This window comes from Dipteris shenzhenensis, chromosome 27 (genome assembly GCF_047967505.1).
Source record: "Dipteris shenzhenensis isolate YYH24624 ecotype China chromosome 27, Dip_SZ_1.0, whole genome shotgun sequence".
NCBI lineage: Eukaryota > Viridiplantae > Streptophyta > Polypodiopsida > Gleicheniales > Dipteridaceae > Dipteris > Dipteris shenzhenensis.
In genome coordinates this window covers 22,238,296-22,263,198 of record NC_141622.1, presented here as the reverse complement: position 1 = coordinate 22,263,198, position 24,903 = coordinate 22,238,296, and the positions used below count along the sequence as shown (strand labels likewise).

Here is a 24,903-nt window from a genome sequence, read left to right as displayed (position 1 = left end):
TGATATATATCGAGGAGTTTGAAGGGGCTGTTGGTCAGATAGGTAGGTTCCGAGGAAACATTGCACCTCCTTCATAGATACCTTTACAATTAGCTCAAAACACTCTACAAACTGTTATTAGACACAGAGGCCTATAAATTTCAGTAGAGACATGATATCCAAGATTCAAACATATATAGAGATGCGCCTTGAGATGGGCTTTGCACTGATATACATTTCGTAAGAAACACAAAAGCGGCCAGAAAGTTATGGGCGGTTTACTAGACGGGGGTAAAAACTGTCATGAAAACAGACTGTCAAACACAGAGATTCATAACTTTTTGCAGTATTATCTGATTCAAGGTCTAATCACATAGGGAAATGCGCCTTGAAGAGAGCTTTGTCTGATATACGTTTCATCAAATTTGAACTACCGAGCATAAAGTTATGAGAAAAACACTAACAAGGGGTCAAACTGTCATAAAAACTGCCCTCCATCCATGCTAATTTCGCCTGAGCAGGATACTCCCTCAAGACTCCACCTTCATCAACCATCCAACACTCATAGATTTTGCCTAGAAGAGGGTAAGTAACTCCCTTGGTGGCTCGAGAAAAGGATGGACCATGTGTGTGCAATGAGCGGCCGAATAGAAAGAACTTTTAAGGCTTTGAAAGAAAGAAAATGGAAGAGAGACTCGAGAGGGAATACAAAGTGATCTTCATTATCAATAGAGTGAGGCTCCACTCCAATGCAACTCAAAATAATACAAATACAAGGGAGAAGAAGAGGTTTCATACGTACAAGAGGAAGCGGAAGCTCCAAGACTACTCATAGAGAGAGAATGAAGTAGAGAGAGATGGAGTCAAGAGTCTACATAAGAGAATATCTACAAGAGGGAGAGAAGGCTCATGGAAGAGGCTTGAGGAGACGAGCTATAACAACATGAGGCCTAATGGTGAAAGAGATAATGAACAAGGGAGAGGAGGGCTCCTTTTATAGAGATTTTTTCACCCTCCTTCACCCATTTACAATTGTTGCATGTAGATTCCTTTCCCCATCAATTACATAAGCCCGTATGTCACCATCCATGTCCTTTTTTGGCTACTCTTGCCATGTGTCCCATCAAAAGATGCTCAAGACTCTTAAAATATTGAGAAAGTCAAGAGTCTCCCCACATGGAGTCCATAGGGACCCTCTCTTTTCCATATGTCCACATCCTCCTCATTCCACATAGGAATTCTAAAAGGATTCCTCTTGACTCCACACTCCTCCACATGCCTTCCACACACTTGGCATGTGATCTCTCTTATATTATTGGAAGGCATGGACATGAGCCCACCTCTTTGTATGACTCACTCTTCCTATTTTCTAAAAACCCCATAATATCTCATACACAAATAACTCTCATCCCATACCAAGGTATTTATCATTCATACACATGGTATTTACAATGATCCATTTCACTCATCCTCTCAATCCCATATAATATCTTAGAAAATAGAAATAAGTGAGAGCCGCTAGGCTATCACTTGATACTCAAAATCTTATCAAACAGAGAAAAACAATACCAATGTCAAATAAAAAATATCAAATTTTAGCGTCACACTATCCCAGCGTGGCGCTCTGAAGGGCCTCTAATCTCTACTACTGAGCTGAAACCTCCTGGCATTTCTAACTGTGTAGTGAAAGAAGGGAAAGCAAGGGGATAAGTGCATCTGAACCAGGATACTTGCCCTCCCTTGTGAAGGGCAGAGAGACCAGTCCAGAACTCTACGTTGGTAAAGGGTGCATCAAGTCAAACATTCATATGCCCTGTCACCAACCCAGGGAAGTGTCCCCAAATAACCACTCTAGCATCATCTGTGGCATGAGTGTCTGGATTTGTTGTAAGAAGGGAGGCATAGAAATCTGTGACAATATGCAAGATGACATTTGGATGTGTCTGAAGAACTCTGCCTGAGTCAACAAGCTGTGAGACACTCTCCCTACTATGTCTGGGGCCAAGAGTAGAGAAGAACTGCTTGTTGACCCTACCTCCCTTTTGTGTCCAAAATGACTCTCTGGTTTGAAAGACATACTCTGCTCTCTGATCTAAAAATGACTGCTGCTGAGCCCTTGCTGCAGCAAGATGCTCTTAAATCCAAGCATCTCTAGGCCTCTTCTACTCCTCCCTCTGGAGGGCAGTCAACTGTTGGCGGATACCTATCTCACGCGTGAGGATGTCAACCCTTCTTATACGAGCAATTGAAAGATCAAAGTCATTGATATCAAAGAGGGTTGCGGCTAAGTCTAAAGGAGAAAGCTGCCCATCCTTCAAATGAGATACCAAGGTCCTCAACACTGTCTCTATAAGGCCCTTTTCTACATAGAAAGAATCTTGAATCCTAACACTGGCAGAGTAGCATCTCACATGTGGATCTAATATCATCAAAACCACTGGAAAATGATCTGAAGTGGACACCCCAGCTGCAATGCTAACAGTATCACCTCTGTCAAGAGCCCAATCATCCATATAAAATCTGTCAATCCGTGCATGTATAGGCATCTGCAATCTCCTATTCGACCAAGAAAACAGGAGAGAATGTGGCTGAGTGTGAAAAGCATCATCATGCCAAGCATCCTTGCCACTGTACTGAAAAAGGAAGGCATCCCACGCTGCTCTCTCTAGGGAGTGAATGCCACCTTCCCTACCACCCCTTTTGTCCGAGGGCATTTCAACCATGTTGAAATCGCCCCTATAATCCAAGCATTTGCAATATGTGACCAAGAGAGCAGTTCCTTCCAAAAAAGAACACGATTCCCTCTAGAATTGGATGCATAAAGTTTTAGGAGACCAACCTTATGCCCATCAATCAAAAGTATAATCCACTAAGCTGTGGAAGGGACTATGATCCCGTGTCCAATCACCAATCCCCTGGTGCCCAAGGCGAGTGACCAAAAAGTGTGGCCTGAAAGAAGCTTACCCAACTTGGAACAATCCCTAGCATTCAATTTGTGTTCTTGAATCATGAGAATGTCCATGGGACCCACAGTAACACCTAAAAGAAGTTGGTTACAAATCAGTTGCCTGCGGCAGCAGTGAGGTACACCCCCGAGGCCCTGAACGTTCCAACTGACAATCCTCATCTGCGAGAGGAGGAGGCCGGATGGAAGATCTTACCCGACGTGGTACCAGAGAAAGCCTTCTCCTGCGAAAAATTCCTCCTATCAAGAGGAGGGAAGTCAAGTCAGGAAAGCACACCCCCCCTGCTAAGGGGGAAACTCTGTCCTGGAAGATGTGCTCCCCAGGCATGGAGGGTACAAACTCCTCCTCTGCCTCAAACTCAGCCAAGTCTGCCAGAGCTGAAAATGAATTCCTGCGAAGTACCTCTGGAGTAGGAGTGTGAAGGAGTACCTCTGGCACAGGAGTGCGAAGGAGCCCTGCAGAAGGAGTGGAACCAATAACCCCCTTATCTCTGTCAGGTGTAGACAGATGTGACCACAACTACATGACCTCAGCCACAACTTTATCATTCTTTTCAAGTAAAGCATGGGTCTCTGCAGAAAGGTTCTCCCTAGATGAGCGCTCCTGTATCTGAACAGGATCAGGAGCAGTCTCATTTGCACATGAAACCAGGACAGGGATATCTCCTACCTGAATCAGTGGTAGCTTGAGGTACTGGCTTACCAACTCTGCCCAACAGGAGACGACCGAAGCAGGACGTGCTGATTGTCCTGTCCACACTGTAGAAGTACCAGGACGAGAGGCTGATGGTCCTAGCTGTGAAGTCAAAGGTCTAGCAGCGCGTGAGGTGGTAGGAACTGGTCATGAAGAAGGTCCAGGCCGGGTGAAGCTATGAGGCGCACCCGTGGATCTTTTTTGTCTTTTCTTTTTCCTTGGGCAATCTCTGGCAAAGTGCCCAAGGGTCCTGCAAATCCTACACTGATCTTGTCTCCCTGCAATCTCGACTCTCTATCTGAAGAAGGAGCCATATGGACGCTGAAGCATAATGTGGTCATCTGAGATGTTAGGGTCAGAGACAATGATCCTAACACGGGGTACCCCATTGGACTTGACTGCCTTTGCTGCTGAAGTAGGCATCTCAGGGAGAGGGGGGATCTTAGTAACCACTCCAAAGGCGGCTCCAATGGAATGTAGCAGTCGATGGTACACCTGAGGAAGGCTTGGAAATTTGATGAAGAGTGACGTCATCCGGCTGTCTTCCTCGACAGGATCAAACCCCAGTGAAAAAGGAGTCAGAAAAATCCTTCTGGAACCTAGTGCTAACGGACTAGCCCAAAGCACTGTATATGCTACCTCCGAGGAGTCAAAAACAATCTGGAAGTAACCTCGCCCAAGCAGACGAACATCTGAGAACTGCCCTGTGAGGTCTCCAGGTAGAGCAGCGAGCATCCAGTACCTGGCCTGTAACCTGAAGGGTGGGACCCATGGATGTGAGCAAAGAGCGAAGTCGAGCTCTCCTGCTCTATATCTTTTTTGAGCTGCTGCAACTTGTCTTTTGAGAAAATGATCGTTTTTGCGGCTGATGGAAGTGGGCGAGGATTTGGCAGAGCCATCATCAATCAGGCTGGAAAGGCTGACGCGAACACAGTTGAACTCCGTTCGACTAAAATGCCGCAAGGAGAAGGAAGAGTTTGAAGGGAGGAGACATGAAGGGATAGAGCTGAGGTAGGCAGGGAGAAGCTGAGGGGAGGAGAAGGGCTGAAAGAGGGAGGAGGGGTGAGGATAGGGGCAGGGGAAAGGAAGCGGAAGAGGGGCTGAAGGGGCGGGGGTAGAGGAGAGGAGAAGGGGTTGAGGGTAGAGGAGAGGGTAAGAGGGGGTAAGGACTGAGAGAGGGGGGGCTGTAGAGGGCAGAGTAGAGGCGGGGTGAGGGAGCTATAGAGGGCAGAGTAGAGGCAGGGTAGGGGCGGGGGTAGGGGCTGAGAGTAGAGGCGGGGGGAGGGGCTGAGAGAGGGGGGCCTGGAGGGGCGGAGCAGAGGTGGGGGTAGGGGCAGAGGAAGGGGCGGGGGAAGGGGCGGGGGAGGGTGGAAGAAAGGGTGGGGATAGGGGTGGGGAAATGCGGGGGAGGAGGCTAGGCAACAGGGCGGGGAAGAGAGGGTAGGGAGGGGGCTGAGGGGAGGGAGGAGAGAGGGGCAGGGAAGGGAGGTAGAGCAGCAGCAGGGAAGGCGGGGAGCAACAGCAACCAAGCTGTCACATGTCTTGTCACCATGAGTTTCTTGGTATTGATGTCCTTTTTTATCCTTGATGAAGATTTGTCCTCATTGTACCTCACGACCAATCCACCATGCAAACGGTCATTCCACATTGCAAAATCTCCATTTTGGATGCTCGATGACGTGTTAGAAATATTTGACTTGCAATGTAATTGCAAATTTATCAGTACTTTTGTGTGTTAAAATCCTAGTAAATTCCACCCTTCTCTCTGCATGCTTAAATAGCAATGTCATCAACGAGGACGACAACAAGGCCATGACAATGTCAAGTAGAACAAAAAAAGTGAGGAATTGAGACTCATCCATAGGATGGGTCATAATGATAGCCTTAGAAAAGTTGTTTCTAGTGCCACATTCAAGGAACCATGGAGGTTTGTCTTTAGGAGTAGGTACCTCATCTGGTCTATCCTACTTTTGGGCTTGCTTGAAGATCAAGTATCCACTTCAGCAAATGTCTTATTTCTAATGTCTAGAATTTCACATTTCATGATTGACAAAACCCAGCCCACCACCCTTTGCTTGCAGCAAGAGGATTCTAAGACATGCCACATGGGCTCCAAGAATCATGAACCATCTTATCTAGACAGAACGCATGCAACCTCATGAGAGCACCAACATGATGTGATATACCTCCTTAGCAATATACCTCTTGCTCTTTGTACTGGGGATGTGATGGGAAACTTCACTCGAGAATATTGGATTATAGAGATTATGTCTTGTGGTCAATGACAATTACTCAATGTTAGAAAAACTTTTGACGTAGGCTCTAGAAATCCCTCAGGAATAGAAAGATCACTCTTTTCTTTTGGCTTTCTATTCATGGAGGGATTGCAGTGAGCCTATGGAGATCTAGGTTCGGGGTTGACCCTACTTGTCTTCGTTGCCACATAGCAATTGAGTCAGTACAGCATTGCCTTTGGGAGTGCAGAGAGGCAAGGACGATCTAGAAAGGTGTTGCTAGGATTTTCAACATCTTTCATACAACACCTTTCTATATGACCTGGGGTTCAGTAGCATGGTTATCTCTTACTGGCCCCCAGATGTTCTTCGAGGGACATGATCCAGATCTAGGTTTCTTTGTATAGCGACACTTAGTCGAGAGTTGCTCATGCCTCAGTAGACACATCATGGGAGATTCTAGCTAGCATTGCAGCTTGGCATATATGGAGAGCCAGATGTACAGAGGTGATGGAGGGTACCCAGATTCACCCTCTCAGACTATGACTAGTAATTGGACCGACACAGTACACACTCTGATGGCCATCTGGGCGAGCATGTAGGGATCCTTCAAAGCAGCCACTGCCAGGAGAGTTACTTTTTTTAGAGTTTGGAGAGGATCTCCTTTCTTCTCTGAGTCTCCTTTAGGGTTGAGGTGGCATTTTCAGCCTCTATCTTGGAATTTTTATCAGCTCCTTTTGAGCTGTTTTCTTTTTCCTCGTGCATAGCATGATGTATTCCCTCATTTGAGCTTGCTTTCGCGGTTTTCAATCATACTTAATGAAGTAATTTTCTCGAGAATTTTTTTTAAAAACTCAATTTGTAGTTTCCTAGTGGGTAAATTTTACAATCTAGAGAATGTAGAAGTTATCACAATAGTTTTCTTCGCTTCCTTATTCCAACTCAGGAAACATTATTTAGTTGGTTTGTGAATCTCATACTTGACTTGGACATAGGGACAAAATGTAGAATTTTGGGGAATCCCAGTGAGCTAGATGATTAGATAAATGGGATATCGGAGTGAGCATCTGGATTCTGCTTAGCTAAACTGTCTATAGTGAGGATGGATGTCATCGGATACAAGATATTAAACTAGAGTACTTTTCACCTACCTGATCTGAGGAGAGTTTTTCTTGCCGATAAGGTCATATCAAATTGTTTCTATTTCACAGTTCCATCTGCTCTATTCTTCTTTTTCCATACGATAGAAAGAGCTTGTTAGCTCTCCCTTTTCTTATATTTATTTATCGATTCATAATTATGTTGCACTTTTCAAAAGAACGCAAGATGGGCTTGGGGTTGATACACAAGTGATGTGTATTGGAGAGTTTTTTTCACAAAAGAATTTGAACCTAAAGAAAATGAAATGCCTGGTGCACAAATTGTACATGAAGTTGAGGGTTGAAATCCCATTTCCTTTTGGTTTGAAAACCGTCTGTGTTGATTTTGGTATCGTAAGATAACAAAGGGGGGAGACATTAAATTGTCTAATGTGCAGGAAGACAAACATGAGTGGAGCTGAAGGGCTATTTTGTTGTTATGGTATCTCCTTAAATTATAATAAATCTTCCTTCATAGGTGTTGTATACTTGATTAGAAATGCATAGGTGTTGTATATTTGAAGTCCAACAAATTTGCCTTCATAGGTGTTTTATACTTGATTAGAAATGCATGCCTTTTCATCTTTTTGTTTACTATTGTATGCCTCTTGATCCTGTCCCTCTTTCCCTTGTTTTTCCTTTGTTGTTGTTTGTGGTTCATTATTATGTTGATTGGCTCTTACACCAATATTAATATTGTATTTCCTTCCATCATGTTATTGTCATTTAATATAGTTTCTGGAAATCTTGAAGATGAATTTGTATTTTCTAGTATAAATATGGGTCTTTAGTATGCTAATCAAGTCAGTGCCTTAGTATAATGTACATTAACAAAGAATCAAGTACTTCATTCACTCAATTTCAAGCCTGTATTGCTACAGTAAACATACCCCTTCAATTGCAGCTTTGGAGCGAGAGATTCAGATTTTTTCACCGTGAAGTCATTCAACATGCTCAGGTCTTGAAACAACAACATGCCATCACATTACAAAATTTTAGGAGCAAAATGGCTTCAAGAACTCCAAAGAAGCCACAATTATCTAGAGATCTTCTCAATGAAAGAAGAGTCCAGGTATATTCTTACATTTTCCATCACACAGTTTTAATGCATAGATTTTACAAGATCATGTGAGTAGCGGCACCACACACCACCTATGTCATGCTCCACGTTGTACCTTGATGCTGTAACTTTCATTTTTTGGACATTACAGTTGTTTCTGTCAACATGTGCTCCTCGATGCCATGTGTGCCAACACACCCGTAAGTGTCTTACAGTAATACAGTTTGAAAACATGTATTATGATATCTATCAATCCTCTTATTGTTAGGATACTTTAGCGAGAATAAAGGATATAATGCTAGCAATTCATCCTGCTGATAGGGCCATTCCTCGGATCCTGTTTACAGTAATAGATGGTTCGTATATCTTTGTCTTACGTGTCTTATACATAGATTATGATTGTATTGTACAGTTTGCATGCTACAATTACTGAGACATTTCATGGTGGGCATTAGAATGCATCAGAAATTGAGCTTTAGGAGGGCATTTCGGTTTCCTCTCAGACAAGAGCTGACTATTCAATTCAACAAACATTCTTTAAACTTCTTAGTTGTGTAGATACATGGACGTAGAAGGTTTCAATGATGAAACCTCTTTCAATGGCAAGGGTATTTTTACATTTTTCATTTTCTTTCAAGATGAATCAACAGAAATGTTTAGCTGGCTTTGAAATTCTAGCTGTAATTGCCTCATCGCACATTACTTATATTTTTGTACTTGAAAAGAGATATTAGTTTACCCATTCAAAGATGTCACCAAGGGAGATAACTGGTTGTGGGATTCAAAGCTCTTATTATCAATTAGGTTCACCCTTCTCATACTTTGGCCAGTATTTGGACTGATAATATTCACACTTTGATGGCCAGTTGGGCGAGCATGCAGGGGTTCTCCCGGGCTGCCTTTGCCAGGAGGGTGATATTCCTTACGGAATGGAGGGGCTCACCCTGCCAGGAGGGTTATATTCCTTACGGAATGGAGGGGCTCACCCTGCCAGGAGGACTATATTCCTTACAAAATGGAGGGGCTTGTAGGAACAAAGTGGAGACAGGTTGTGAACACAAGTGAACAAGAGTGCACACACAAGAAAGCTCCAATAGAAATGTTCAAATGAAACAATACAAGTACTTGGTATATATAGTACCCAAGTACTACTGGTCAACCATAGGGTTGACTTTATGCCTACAACACCATATCTTTGTAATCTCTTACAAATCCCCCCTCAAAGATATGGCTGAAAGTACCCTGGAAACATCTGAGGTGTACCCTGCAGTACCTAAAGTACCATGGTTGCACAAATTCATCCAGATGGATATGCAACCTATGGAAGTGCATGAAAACAATGTCATTGTGAATCACTTCACAACCTCCCTTGACATTGTGAGAATGTCTTTGATCCCCAAGCCATGTCGGTGTCGTAAGAAAAGATTTGTTAACAGGGCTTTGGTGAAGATATCCGCCACAAGCTTGAGGGGAGGTATTAATAAACATATCTACTTAAAAGTGAACAATGCCACTAGTCCTAATTTTGTTCTTGGAATAGCCCTAGGACTATTGGCAAATGTTTAATAGGTATCGACACTTAACATGGCATGTTGAGGCTTATAGAAAATACAATGAATGTGCAAATATAATACACACAATTGCATCATGAGAGCATTCAAACCAAGGGTATATGTCTTTGGCTCTTTGTACCTTGGTACATGCATGCAAGATTAAAGTTAAAGTAGACCAATACGGCTATTTTTATGTCACTCGATTTTTTTTTTCATGAAAAAGACATCTATTAAGTAAGAACAAAAACCCGCGAGAGCAAGCTCAAAGCGGAATACATCATGAAATCATGAGGATAATAAAAAACCCCCTCAGAGTGAGGTGGAAAGAAACCAAGGCTGAGGCTGAAAGTGCCATCTCAACCCTGTAGTAGATTCAGAGAAGAAAGGAGAATCCTTCCATTCCCTGAAGAAAGAAGCCCTCCTAGCTGAGGCTGCACGGGAGTCCCCCTGCATACCCGTCCATACGGCCATCAGAGTGTGTACGATGTCTGTCCAGATATTGTCTGTCCAGATACTAGCCAATGTATGAGAGGGATGAACCTGAGTACCCTCCATAGCCTCTGTGCATCTGGATCTCGAGATATGCCAGGCTGCTATGCTCGCTATAATCTCCCAAGAAGTATCCACAGAGGCATGTACAGCTGTAAAAGGACGGTGTGGAACCACATCCAACGAGCAGAGCTCAACCCGATGACGTCGAACCGAAATGGCCCGGGAGGAGTCAAGTCCCTCATAGAAAACCTGAGGTCCTGTAAGAGAAAGCCAAGCCACCGAGCCCCAAGTCATAAAGAGTGGGGAATGGGCAAAGTGACTGAAGATCCTGGCTATCCCCATCCAAATCAATCTCGCGTGTCTGCAATCCCATAAGCAATGCTGAATAGACTCCGAAGCAGAAAGGCAACGAGGGCAAGTAGGGTCGGCTCCGAATCTGGACCTCCAAAGGTTCACTGCAATCCCTCCATGAATAGAAAGCCAAAAGAAGATAGTGATCTTTCTATTCCTGTGGGATTTCCAGAGCCTCCTCCAGAAGTACCTCTGCTGATCCGCAGTAATACCAAAAGTCTCCCAATGAGGAACTCTGGAGGGTCTCCAGCCTCTACTACTGAGCTGAAATCTCCTGGCATTACTGACCGTGTAACGAAAGAAGGGGATGGTCTTCTCTCGATGCCCCGCGTCAATCCACTCCCACTCTCCGGGGTCCCACTGTAAATACCTGATGGAAACTCCTCCATAGAGCCAAAGTCTCCAAGACCCAGTGGAGAGTAACTGGGGGTCAGGGTCTAAGAACCACTCTGAATCTGATCCCTGCATCAAAAGGCCTATGACCCTGATAGGCTGAAAAGCAGACTCAAGCAATATATCATCTGTAGATCTGAGCAATCTGCCACCATCCTGGACACTGAAAACCAAAGCATCCTCCTGTGCATCTCGGAAGGCTAAGACCTGAAGTGGAACCCCGCCTCTCGAGAAAGTACCTGCCCAAGTAGAGGTAGTGAGAGGCATATCATCTGTGTCTATCCAAGCCTCTGGAAGGGCTGTCTCAATCTGCAAGATCCTCCCCACACTCCCTCTGAGATGTCCTGTCAACCTTGACTTGGTTTCCTCTGGAAGCCTACGGAAGGCTTTCCAAGATCCTAAAGAAGAAGCAGGTCCCCTCTCCCACTTGGCCCACTGCATGTAGGGTGAGGCACCCAGTGGTCTGCCACGATCATCTAAAATACTGTCGTTCCACATGATGGGCTGCCTATCAATCTCTTCCCGGGAGGAAGGAGGAATCCTCCGAAGAGAGCTTCTGAAACTAGCCCAAGCTTTCAGAATGGCAACCATGAGAGGGGATGAAGGTGATCTGAGGTGTGCTGAGGTGAAGATCCATCTAACACTGCTCATCCAGTCTCCTCCTGAGGAAGGTGTGCACCTCTGTATGCTGCTGATAAGAAAGTCCTTCCACGGTTCCTGTCCTGGCATAAGTCCTCGCACCATTATCTTGCAGAGTAAGGCTCTGCACTGTAAATCTGGATCAATAATATTGAGACCCCCATCCTGTGTAGGGAGGATGAGGGTCTCCCAAGCCACTCTGGCTAAGGCATCTGCTGTGCCATCAAGCCCACTCCAGAGAAAGTTCCTGATCGGTCTTCTGAGCTGAATGATGCAGTCCCTAGAACGGCACCAACATGAACAAATAAACCAGGCCATGGCCAAGAGGACCTGGTTGACCACCACAACTCTAGAGGCAAGATCCAGCTTGGCTGAGCTCCAAAAGAGAAGCTTCCTTCTGATGCTCTCCAACACGGGAGCAAACTGCTGCGTGGTAGAAATACCCAAGCCGACATGGCAGCCCAAATACCTGATAGGCACACCCCTCTGAACCCAAGTGAACCCTATGTCAAGTCCCCAAACTGGAGTGTCCTCATCACTGATCCCAAAGCCATTGGATTTATGCCAATTTATCTGCGCCCCTGCCGCCAAGCAAAATAAATCCAATGCTGTCCTGAAAGAAGTCAATGTCTGTGGAGAGGCATCCAAATAAATCGCTGTGTCATCAGCCAACTCACTGTCAAGCAGCTCCTCTTCTCTTCTGATAGGAAGTCTCAGCCCAAAGATGTCAGCTTGAGATCTAACAAAGATGCTCATAGCTTCGGCCACGAATAAAAAAAGGAAAGGAGCAAGGGGGCATCCCTGACGGACTGATCTCGAAATCTGAAATCTCTCACCCCTTACCCCACCAATAAGTACCTGGCTATGGGCTGATCTGTACAAAGAGGAAACACCTCTGATCCAAACATCAGTGAATCCAAAGCGTAGAAGGGTGCCCTCCAAAAAACTCCAATCTACTCTGTCATAAGCTTTTTCAAAATCCAACAGTAGAATGGCAAGATTCTGGCCACTCTGCATGGTCCACTCTGAAGCTTCCCAGAAAGAAAAAATGTTATCAAAAATACTTCTGCCATGCACAAATCCCGTCTGAGTGTCGTGGATAAGATCAGGGAGAAGTGGCTGCAATCGGAGGCTGATAGCCTTGGCCAGAATCTTGTAACAAGTCCCCAGAAGTGTGATAGGCCTCCACTGAGACAATAAATTTCTGCTACCTCCTTTTGGGATAAGGTGGATGAGGCCCTCTATAAGCGATTCAGGCATCTCGCCAGAGTCCCAAATGGCCTGCATGGCTGAAGTAATATAGTCTCCAATCATATCCCAAAATGCAATGAAAAAAGACGGGGTGAGGCCATCTAAACCTGGGCACTTGCCCTTGTGAAGGGCTGAAAGTGCAGTCCTGAACTTTGTGTTGGTGAAAGGTGCGTCAAGTAGAACCTGCATATCCGGATTCACCAACACTGGGATACTCTGCCAAATAGCCTGTCTAGCATCCTCTATATCGTGTGTCTCAGGATCAGCAGTAAGGAGGGTGGCATAGAAATCTGAAGCTATGCGTAAGACGTCATCTGGCTCTGTCTGTAAAACCCCATGTGAGTCAATAAGCTGAGATACACTCTCTCTACTATGTCTAGGGCCAAGAGTAGAGAAAAAGTGTTTATTGACTCTACCACCCATCTGAATCCAGAAGGACTCCCGTGCATGAAGGCATACTCTGCTCTCTGATCAAGCAATAACTGCAGATGAGCCCTTGCTGCAGCAAGGCGCTCCTGAATCCAAGCATCTGAAGGCCGTTTCTGCTCTTCCCTCTGCAAAGCTGCTAACTGCTGGCGAACACCAATCTCACGTCTGAGAATATCTCGTCTTCTGGTAGAAGCAACTGAGATGTAAAAGTCGCTAATACCAGAGAGGGCAGCGGCTAAATGTAAAGGATGTGGCTGCCCTCCCTGGACATGAGCAAACCATATCCGTAGGGCTGCCTCTGTAAGGTCCTCCTCTGTGTAAAAGGCATCTGGAATCCTGATGCTGGCAGATCGGCCTCTCAAGTGAGGCTCTGAGATAGCCAGAACAACAGGGAAATGGTCTGAGGTGGAAACCCCCACAGCAATGCATACCGATCCACCTCTGTCTAGTGCCCAGTCATCTACATAAAATCTGTCAATGCGTGCATGAATAGGCATCTGTTGCCTCCTGTTCGACCAAGAGAACAGGAGGGACTGTGGCTGAATAAGAAAGGCATCATCACACCAAGTATCTCTGCCACAGAAATGGAAAAGGAAGGCATCCCAAGCTGCTCTCTCCAAAGAGTGAAGTCCGCCTTCTCTACCCCCTTTTTTGTCTGAAGGTAACTCGACCATGTTAAAGTCACCTCCAATCACCCAAGAATCCACAATGGGGGCCCAGGAGAGCAAAGTCTTCCACATAAGGACACGTTCCCCTCTAATGTTGGAGGCATATAGGTTGAGGAAGCCAACCTTACACCCTCCAATCAAAAGAATAATCCACTGAGCTCTAGAGGGGATAATGACTCCGTGCCCAACAACTAAGGGGAGAACCGAATGCGAAACTGAAATAGAAGTGCCACCCCTAGTGCCCAAAGCAGGCGACCAAAAAGTATGTCCTGAAAGCAACTTGCCTGACTTGGCACAATCTCTATAATCCAGCTTGTGCTCTTGAATAAATAATATATCAATGGGACCCCCAGTAACACCTGGATGAAGCTGATCCCGGATCAGCTGTCTACGGCGGCGATGTGGGACGCCACCTAGGCCCTGTATGTTCCAACTGATAATCCTCATCGACGGGAGGATGTAGAGTGGAACACCTTACCCGACCTAGTGGCGGAAACAAACCCCTCAACAGGGGAAGACCTCCTGCTCGAGGAAGGAGGGAAGGAACCCAGTGGAGGAAAGTCAATAGGGGAAAGAATCCTGGCACCTGAAGAAGAAGCCCTGTCAATAGGAAATCCAACCACTGGCTCCCCAAAAGTAGCGGGTACAAACTCCTCCTCTAGGAAATCTGAACTCTCTGCCAAGGCTGAAAACGAGTTCCTGTGGAGCAATCCAGACACCGGAGTACGAAGGATCCCTTGTGAGGGAAGAGGATCAACAGTGTAAGCTATCCCCTTCCCCCTGTCCAAGGGAGGGAGTGAGGAAGGCTCTCTACCCGGTGTCTGCCCAGTCGCGGAAATCTCTCCGTCCTCAAGAGGAACATCTGGCAGTGCTGGATCTAAGGAAGAAGCTGCAACTGGGGAGGAGGTCGAAGCTTCAGCGTCTCGGACTGTGCAAGGTGAGACAGGAAGGACAGCTCGAGGTGAAGCAGAGTCTACTAAGGTACCCTCGTGAACTGAAGGAGGGACCTGCACACGTACTGGAACCCACTGTAAAGCGTCGCGTGTGCCTGAGGGAGGTGGGGGTCGAGGAGCAGGTGAAGGACCTGTACCACCCCCCTGACGAGGCCGAGGAATAGGTACTGGACCTGTATCACCACCTGACTGAGTAGGACCGCCACGTGAAGAACGAGCAGGAGCTGGACCTGTACCACCCCTCTGTCGAGGTCGAGGGGCAAGTGCCGGGTCTAATCCCCCCCCCTGTCCCCCCTGTCAATGCCCTGAGGCGGTAGCTGTACCAGAGGGCTTCTTAGGCCTTTTCTTCTTCCTGGGACAATCCCTGGCAAAGTGTCCCGAGGTCCTGCAAATCCTGCACTGGTCCTGCCTGCCTGAAATCTCCACTCTCTGGCGAAAAAAGGAACCATCCGGGCGGTGTATCATGACGTGGTCCATCTCGAGGTTAGGATCCTTGCAAAGGACCCTAACTCTAGGAACCCCATCAGCCTTGGTTGCCTCTGCTGCAGTCAATGGCAACCCAGGGAGGGGTGGGATCTCAGCAACTGTGCCAAAATGCTCCCCAATAACAGAAAGAAGTCGATGGTAAACCTGGGGAAGCCCGGGGAACCTGATGAAGAGCGAGAAGAACTTCTTATCTGCCTCTACTGGGTCGAAACCAAGGTGAAAGGCTTCAAAGAAGATCTTCCTGTGTCCCAGGTGTAAAAACTCGGCCTTGAGTACAGTGCTCGCAGCCTCTGGAGTGTCAAAAACAACCTGGAAAAAACCTCATCCCAGAAGGCGAACATCTACCAATCGTCGAGGAGCGAGGTCTGGGGGGAGAGCCGCAAGCATCCAGTCTCTGGCTTGGGATCTGGAAGGGTGAGACCCGAAGATGCGTGCTAGCAAAGTGGTAGAGCACTCAATCTCTACATCCTTCTTGAGCTGCTGCAACTCGTCTTTAGAGAAAGTGATAGTTTTCGCGGCCGGTGGAGATGGAGTAGGATTGGCTAACGGGGAATCCATCGCCAATCAAGGTGAGGAGGCCGACTCGAACAGAAAAAAAAACTCCTTCCGTTCCAAAAAAGCTGCGAGGGGCAAGGGAGGGGAAAGGAGGCTAAGAGGAAGCAGGGGGGAAGGGGAGGGAAGGAGGAGAGGGGCTGGGGCTGAGAGGGGAGAGGGGCAAGCTGAGAGGGAGGGAGGGGAAAGGAGAGGAGAAGAAAGGGAGGAGTGAGAGGAAGAGAGGGGGCGGGAGAGCAAGCAGGGAGGGGGCGGGACAGCAGGGGAGGGTGGGCTGGACAGCAAGGGGGAGGGGGCGGAGGCAGGGGAGAGGGAGCGGAGCAGCAGGGGGGAAGGGGCGGAGGCAGGGGGGAGAGGGGGAGCAGCAGGGGGGAGGGGGCGGAGGCAGGGGAGGGGGGGCGGAGCAGCAGGGGGAGGGGGCGGAGGCAGGGGAGGGGGGGGACAGCAGGGGGCAGGGGGAGCAGCAGGGGGGAGGGGGCGGAGGCAGGGAGAGGGGGCGGAGCAGCAGGGGGGAGGGGACGGAGGCAGGGAGAGGGGGCGGGACAGCAGGGAGAGGGGGCGGGACAGCAGAGGGAGGGAGCGAGGGACAGGCAGGGGGAGGGGGCGGAGTAGCAGGGGGGGAGGGGGCGGAGCAGCAGGGGGGGAGGGGGGGGAGCAGCAGGGAGGGGCTAGGGACAGGCTGAGGGGGGAGAGAGACGGGCTGAGGGAGGGGGAGCAGCAGGGGAACGGGGAGGAGCAGCAGCTCGTTCCTTAGGGTCCAATAAATTCTTACTGTTTCAGAACACCTATGTCACTCGATTTGGACATCTAAGTAAGAAAATTATCTATAAGACCTTATCTTTGCATAAGCTTGCCTCTATTTTAATCCCTAATAAGATTTTTATTATGTGCAATAAATTAGCAACTTCCAAAGTTACAAAAATACCTAGAGGTTTACTATAAAATCAATTAAAGAAACATGTGCTAATATGAGCGCTGTCGATTGAGGTTTTAAAAAATATATATTCCATAAAAAAACATTCATTCAAGTATAACTCCATTGAGTGTTGCTCGGATAATCTGCTCAAGGGTTACCACTCATAATATGTACGCACCCTATAATCCGGCATGGCAGAAAGCTATGGAAGCTGAGATTAAATCCATTGAGAAGAATGCCACATGGGACTTGGTTGATATGATTGTTGGCTATGGCAATGCAACTCTCGCTGTCACAGAAGATAGAGTTTGCTTCGCCATCCTATGCATGATGCAAGTCATGCAAAAGCTTCCTTTTAACCACATTAACTCCGTAGTGGCTGAATTTGCAGCTTTGTACTCTGCGTCACTGGAGGAAAGATCGCTCTTGCTTCTTACTGAGCCATGAGATACAGGCTAAACCCAATGAGAAGCAATAGCCAGTAGTGGACTGTTTGCCATCAATGTCCCTTGACCAATCTGAGTCGGTGAAACCACTCAGCGCTAGATCACAATCTGAAGCATAATGCAACCCAAAAGAGAGAGTGCCATGGACATATCTGAGAACCCTCTTTGCTGCATTCCAATGTGTGATCGTGGGACAATGCATGAACTGGCTCAAAAGCCCTGTGACGTAGGCAATATCAGGCCGTGTGGAGCATAGATATATCAAACTGCCAACCAACTGCCTGTACAAAGTGCCATCAAACTTTTCAGCAGTATCATGCTTACTCAGCTTGAGTTCCTTTTCCAATGGAGTAGCCACATGCTTACAGTTCTCCATTTTAAATTTCTGCAACAACCCCTTTGAATACTTTGTCTGTGACATAGAAATCCCATCATGGGTCTGCCAAAACTCAATGCCAAGTTTGTTCGCCTCCCCTTCTATATGACCTGGGGATCAGTGGCTTGGCTCACTCGGGCCCCAGGTTTTCTTTGAGAGACATGACTCGTCTTGGGCTCTTCACATCTGACGACACCTTGTGGAGTCGTGCTCTTTAGAGGATGTTCCAACCACTCTCTTCAGGACTGCTCATTCCTCAGTTGACTCTCCATGGGAGGTTTTAGCTAGCATTGCAGCATGGCACATTTGGAGAGCCAGGTGCACTGAGGCTATGGAGGGTTCTCAGGTTCACCCTTCTCAGACCTTGGCCAGTATTGGACAGATACGGTACACACTCTGATGGCCATATGGGCGACCATGCAGGGATCCTCTCGAGCAGCCTCCTCCAAGAGAGTTACTTTTCTTAGGGATTGGAGAGACTCTTCCTTCCTTGCTGAGACTTCTATAGGGTTGAGTTGGCATTTTCAGCCTCAGCCTTGGTTTCTTTCTACCTCATTCTTCTGAGGTGTTTTTTATTACATGCTTAGCATGTTGTATTTCCGCACAGAGCTTGCTCTAGCGAGTTTCTTTCTTACTTAATAGAAGTCTCTTTTTTGCCAAAAAAAAACTCAATGCCAAGACAATAATGCAATAGGCCCAAATCTGTCATGTCAAAGTTGTGACATACAGTGGACTGCATTGCTGTAATTTGCTGCAAATCATTGCCAGTGAGTATGATGTCATCCACATATAGTACCAACATGACCAATTCTGATATTTGCTGCAGAACATACAGATTTGGCTCTGTATGAGTATTGACGAAGCCCTGGGATAGCAAAAACTGATGTATCTTCTGATACCACGCACGAGGTGCTTGCTTCAATCCCTTCGAATACTTTGTCTGTGACATAGAAATCCCATCATGGGTCTGCCAAAAGTCAATGCCAAAAAAGTTGCAATCGGGAAAAAAAACTTGCAAGAGCAAGCGGAGCTGCTGCTCCTCCCCATGAGCTACTGCCCTCCCCTCTCCCTCTCTCAGCCAGCCCCCTCTCCCTCTCCCTCCCCCTCGCTGCCCCCCCCCCCTCCCCCCCTCGCTGCTCCTCCTCTCCCTCCCCTCTCGCCAGCCCCTTCTCCCTCCTCCCTCTCCCTCCCTCTCCCCTTCCTCTTCTCCGCCCTCCCTCTCCCCCCGCCGCTACCCCCTACCTCTCCCTCCCCGCCCAACCTCTCCCCCACCCGTCAGCCCCCCCGCCCCCCTTCTCCTCCCCCGTCCCCTCCCCCGTCATCCCTCTCCCTCGCCAGCCCCCCCCCGCTGCCCCCCTCGCCGCTGCCCCTTTCTCCTCTCCCCTCCCCGCTGCCCCCCTCCCCGCTGCCCCCTTCTCCTCTGCCCTCCCTCTCCCCCGCCAGCCCCCCCGCCCCCTTCTCCTCCCCCGCCCCCCCCCCCTCGCCCTCCCTCTCCCCCCTTGCTGCTCTCACCCTCCCCGCTGCCCCCTTCTCCTCCACCCTCCCTCTCCCCCGCCAGCCCCCCTGCCCCCTTCTCCTCCCCCGCCCCCCTCCCTCCCCCATGCTCTCCCCCCCCCCCCCCCCCCCGCTGCTCTCCCTCCGCCCCTAGGTGACAGGGGGGGGGGGGGGGAAGATTTTTCCAAAAAAAAAAAAAAACAACCTCCTCCCTCTCCCTCCCCGCCCCCTTCCTCCCTATCTCCCCACGCCTCCCCCTCAGCCTACCTCCGTCTCCCCTCTCTTTCTCCTTCTTCCTGCCCCTCTCTTTCCCTTCCCTTCCCCTCTCTCCTACCCTCTCTTTCTCCTTCTTCCTGCGCCCACGTTCAGGGCGTCCTGGGCAGTAGTTTCACAGACGGAGCTTTATCAGTGTTGGAATCGGCCTTTTCACATCGATTGGCGAATGGATCCCCATTCAGCCAATCTCCGTCCACCTCCACTGGCCGCGAGAACCGTCATTTTTTCAGAAGACGAGCTGCAGCAGCTCAAGAAAGATGTGGAATTAGAGGGCTCCACATCACTTTTCGCCCGCATCTTTGAGTCACACCCTTCCGGATCACAGGCTAGAGACTGGATGTTGGCGGCGTTACCAGGAGACCTCGCCCCTCACCTCAGGGATATTCGACTTTTGGGACGTGGATTCTTCCAAGTGGTTTTCGACTCCCACGAGTCCACAACCCTTGTTCTCAAAGCTAATCCCCTGGCTTTGGGCTCGAGGAGGATCTTTCTTTTGCCCTACACCTTGGGCTTTGATCCGGTCGAGGAGGATAGGCAAGTCACATCACTGTTCATTAGGTTTCCTGGTCTTCCTCAGGTCTACCATCGACTGCTTGCCACTATCGGAGCCACATTCGGAGTGGTCACGGAGATCCCCTCCCTTCCTGGCATGCCTTCTTCCTTGGCAGAGGCAGTCAGTGCAGACGGGGTGCCTCGTGTTAGGGTCATTGTCTCTGACCCTAACATCTCAGATGACCACATTATGCTTCAGCGTCCAGACGACTCTCTCTTTCGACAGAGAGTCGAGATTTCTAGTAGACAGGACCAGTGCAAGATTTGCAAGACCCTTGGGCACTTTGCTAGAGACTGCCCAAGGAAGAGAAAAAGACCCAAGAGGTCTTCTGGTGCGGCTCCTTCACGTAGTACTACCACGACTGCACCTCCCCAGCACCCTGTACCACGCACTCCAGGACCACCAAGAGCAACAGGGCGCCCTGTTTCACACACCCCAAGACCACCAGGGACAGCAGGGCGCCCAATGCCCGCAGCACACCCAGTACCACGATGGAGAGCTATCAGAGTAGCTCCCTTACCTCAGGAGGAGACTCTTGATCCTGTTTAGACAGATGCCTTCCAGACTCCAGAGGTGGATGTTGCTGCAGCCCCAGACACTACAGTTCCACATCAGGAGGGGCCTTTAGATCCACCAGCCCCAGTCACTTTGGTCTCTGACCCCTTGGTTTCTGACCACGAGGGGACTACAGGTACTTCCCCACATACTGTTCCTGCCACAGTCAGGACAACCGAGAAAGTGCAGGCGCAGATGAGGGCTCCTGATTCCTCTTCACCCCAGCCACAGGCCTCCTCAATCCCCAGCTCCAGTTCTGCTGATAGAGGCCTGGCAGGTCCTTCTCCTCCATCTTCCACGAGTGCACGTCTTCTTCGCACTCCTCGGCCAGACTTTCATGGATGATGAGGAGTTTGTGCCCTCCACCTTAGGGGTCCCAGTCATTGGGATTCCTTTTGACAGGGCCTCCCTTTCAGCAGGGGTGGGGATCCTTTCACCTGTTGAGTTTCCTGCCCTCAGTAGGAGTGTTTCAGCCCAACAGAAGCTGGTCTCCTCTACTAGGTCGGGTAAGCCTTTCCATCCAGCATCCTCCTGTCGATGAGGATAGTCAGCTGGAACATACAGGGCCTAGGCGGAGTTCCACACCGTCGCCGTAGGCAGCTAATCCGGAACCAGCTTCATCCAAGCGTCACTGGAGGTGCTATTGATATCCTTTTTATCCAGGAACAAAGCTGGATGCCAGTGATTGCTCTAAATCTGGCAAACTGCTTTCAGGACATACCTTCTGGTCGCCTGCTATGGGCACAAGGGGAGGTACTTGCATTTCGGTCTCTCTTTCTATTCTCCCCTTGGTTGCTGGTCATGGTATTATCTCCCCTTCTAGAGCTCAATGGATCATTATTTTGATTGGAGGGCGTAAGATTGGTCTTCTCAATCTTTATGCTCCCAACAACAGAGGGGAGCGGATCTCCTTTTGGAAGGAGTTACTCTCTTGGGCCCCCATTGCAGATTCTTGGATCATTGGTGGCGACGTCAACATGGTTGAGTTGCCTTCAGACAAAAAGGGAGGCAGACAGGGTGGAATTCATTCTTTGGAGAGGGCACCCTGGGATGCCTTTCTCTTTTAGTTCAGTGGCAGAGACACTTGGTTGGATGATGCCTTTCCTATTATGCCACACTGACTCCTATACTCTTGGTCGAACAGGAGAATACACATGCCCATTCATGCACGGATTGACAGATTTTATGTAGTTGATTGGGCACTTGACAAAGGAGGATCTGTATGCATTTCTACTGGGGTTTCCACCTCACATCATTTTCCAGTGGTGTTGCAGATTCTTGAGCCTCATCGGAGAGGATGCTCTGCCAGTGTCAGGATTCCGGATGCTTTTTATATAGAGGATAGCCTCATGGAGGATATTTTACAGATTTGGGTTTCTCACATACAGGGTGGAGCTGTCCATCCATCTCAGGTAGCTGCAGCCTTATTCGGAATTAGTGGCTATTATCGTTCAGTCGCTGATTCTAGGAGACGTGAGATTCTTAGATGTGAGATTGGTATACGCCAGCAGTTAGCAGAAGAGGCCCACAGATGCTTGGATTCAAGAGCGCCTTGCTACAGCAAGGGCTCATTTGCAGACATTGTTGGATCAGAGAGCAGAGTATGCCTTTCATGCACGGGAATCCTTTTGGATTCAGACCGGTGGCAGGGTCAACAAACACTTTTTCTCTACTCATGGGCCCAGACATAGTAGAGATAGTGTTTCGCAGCTTGTTGACTCAGACGGGGTGTTACAGTCAGATCCTGATGCTGTCATGCATGTAGCTTCAGACTTTTTTGCATCCCTTCTTACTGCAGATCCAGGCACACAGGCCATTGATGATGCCAGAGAGGTTATTTGGCAGTGTATCCCTGTATTGGTGAAGGATGAGATGTATGTTTCTCTGGATGCACCTTTCACCAATGCAGAATTCAAGACTGCATTACTTGCCCTTCACAAGGGCAAGTGCCCAGGTTCAGATGGACTTACCCCCTCCTTTTTTATTACTTTTTGGGAGCAGATTGGTGATCACATTACATCAGCCCTGCAGGGCATGTGGGACTCTGGTGAGATGCCGGACTCACTCACAGATGGTCTCATTCATCTCATCCCAAAGGGGGGTAATAGGAATCTTGTGTCTCAATGGAGACCCATCACTCTTTTGGGCACTTTTTACAAGATTCTGGCGAAAGCCATCAGTCTGCGGCTACAGGTTTTTCTTCCAGATTTGATTCATGACACGCAGACAGGGTTTGTGCATGGCAGAAGTATTTTTGATAATATTTTCTCATTTTGAGAGGCCTTAAAATGGGCCATGTAGAGCCGCCAGAGATTGGCCATTCTACTCTTGGACTTTGAGAAAGCTTACGACAGAGTAGACTGGGATTTCTTAGAGGGTACTCTATCTCGCTTTGGTTTTTCAGATGCATGGATTAAAGGAGTATCCTCTCTCTACAGATCAGCCCATAGCCAGTTGCTCATTGGGGGGGTAAGAGGGGACAGGTTTCAGATTTCCAGATCCATCCGCCAGGGATGTCCTCTTGCCCCGTTTCTTTTTCTGTTTGTGGCAGAAGCTATGAGTATCTACATTAGATCTCAAGCTGATATTTATGGGCTGAGGCTTCCTATCCACCGGGAAGAAGAGCTCCTGGATAGTGAGTTGGCAAATGACACGGCTGTTTTTTTTTAATGCCTCCCCCAGGACACTCACTTCCTTCCGGACAGCCTTGGATTTGTTTTGCACGGCTGCAGGTGCACACATTAATTGGCATAAATCCAGTGGTTTTTGGATTTGCGAGGATGACACCCCGGATTGGGGTAATGATATTGGCTTCACTTGGGTACAGAGGGGCTTCTCCGTCAGATATTTGGGCTGCCAGGTTGGGGTGGGCATCTCTCCCTCACAATAGTTTGCTCCGGTGTTGGAAAGCATCAGAAGAAAGCTCCTTTTCTGGAGCTCAGCCAAACTTGACTTGGCCTCCAGGGTGGTGGTGGTTAACCAGGTTCTTCTAGCCACAGCATGGTTTGTTAACTCTTGTTGGTGCCACTCTAGGGATTGTATCACTCAGCTTAAGAGGCCTGTACGAAACTTTTTTTGGAGTGGTCTAGATGGCACAACTGATGTTACAGCCAGGGTGGCTTGGGAGACCTTGATTCTTCCTACAAGAGAAGGGGGTTTGAATATCATCGACCCAGATCTACAGTGCAGAGCTTTACTCTGCAAGTTCGTTGTGAGAGGGCTTATGCCAGGACAAGAGCCTTGGAAGGAATTTTTTATCAGATGCATACAGTCTCGCACGCCCACTTCAGGAGAGGATTGGACACACAGTACTAGATGGGTTTTCACCACAGCCCACCTCAAGTCTCCCTCTTCCCCTCTTATGGTTGCTATCCTGAAAGCATGGGCCAGCTTCAGGAGTACTCTTCGCAGGATTCCCCCATCCACCCGTGAAGAGATTGAAAGGCAGCCTATCATGTGGAATGATAGGATTTTGGATGAGCTTGGCAGACCACTTGGAGCTTCTTCTTACATGCAGTGACCAAGATGGGAAAGGGGCCTTGCATCTACAGTGGGAGCATGGAAAGCCTTTAGGACGCTTCCTGCAGACCAACAGGCCCAGATGGTTCTTAATCTCAGAGGAGTGCAGGGAGAGTCCAGCAGATTGATGCAGCCTTGCCCCTGGATTGGGTGGACACAGATGACATGCCTATTACTTGCTCCACTTGGATGGGGGCATTTTCCAGATTGGGAGTTCCTTTACAAGTGATTGCTTTTCTTGGCCCACATGAGGATGCCTTAGTATTTGATGTTTCTTCGGGGGGCAGGCTGTCCAGATCCAGAGACGATATCTTGTTGGAGGTACCGTTTCAGCCAGTCAGGATAGTGGGCTTCACGGAGCATGGCTCTCTTTCACAGTGGTACTTGGATCCTGACCCGCTTCTCCTCGCCCTTGGCTCATGGAGGCTGTGGCTCTATGGAGGTGTCCCAATTAAGTTTTTGCAGTGGGACCCTGGGGAATGGGAATGGATAGATGAAGGGCACCGAGAGAAGGGCATCCCCTTCTTTCGTTACACGGTTAGTAATGCTAGGAAATTCCAGCTCAGCTCTAGGGGTTGGAAGCCTACCATAGCTCCTCATTGGGAGAACTTTCAGATTTCTGCTGACTTGCAGAGAATTTTTTGGCAGAGGCTCTGGAAATCCCACCGGAAAAGAAAAATCACTCTCTTCTTTTGGCTTTTTATTCATGGTGGGATCGCAGTGAACCATTGGAGGTCCAAGTTCGGAGCTGACCCTTCTTGCCCTCGCTGCCTTTCTGTTTTGGAGACAATACAGCACTGCCTATGGGATTGCAGACAGGCGAGAATCATATGGAAGGGGATTGCAAGACTTTTCAGCACTTTTGTTCGCCTACCTTTCTATATGACCTGGGGATCAGTGGCTTGGCTTACTCTTTCAGGGCCCCAGGTA

General features: G+C 48.5%; 1 protein-coding gene across 1 annotated transcript in view; it reads left to right on the top strand.

Annotated features, from left to right (window-relative positions):
• Nucleotides 1–24,903, top strand: part of LOC147884043 (uncharacterized) — a 126,946-nt gene that overhangs the window by 74,626 nt on the left and 27,417 nt on the right. Inside the window, exon 6 of the mRNA XM_087398133.1 lies at nucleotides 7,916–8,083. Coding sequence (XP_087254259.1) covers nucleotides 7,916–8,083 — 168 coding nt within the window. The remainder of the gene's footprint in view (nucleotides 1–7,915; nucleotides 8,084–24,903) is intronic.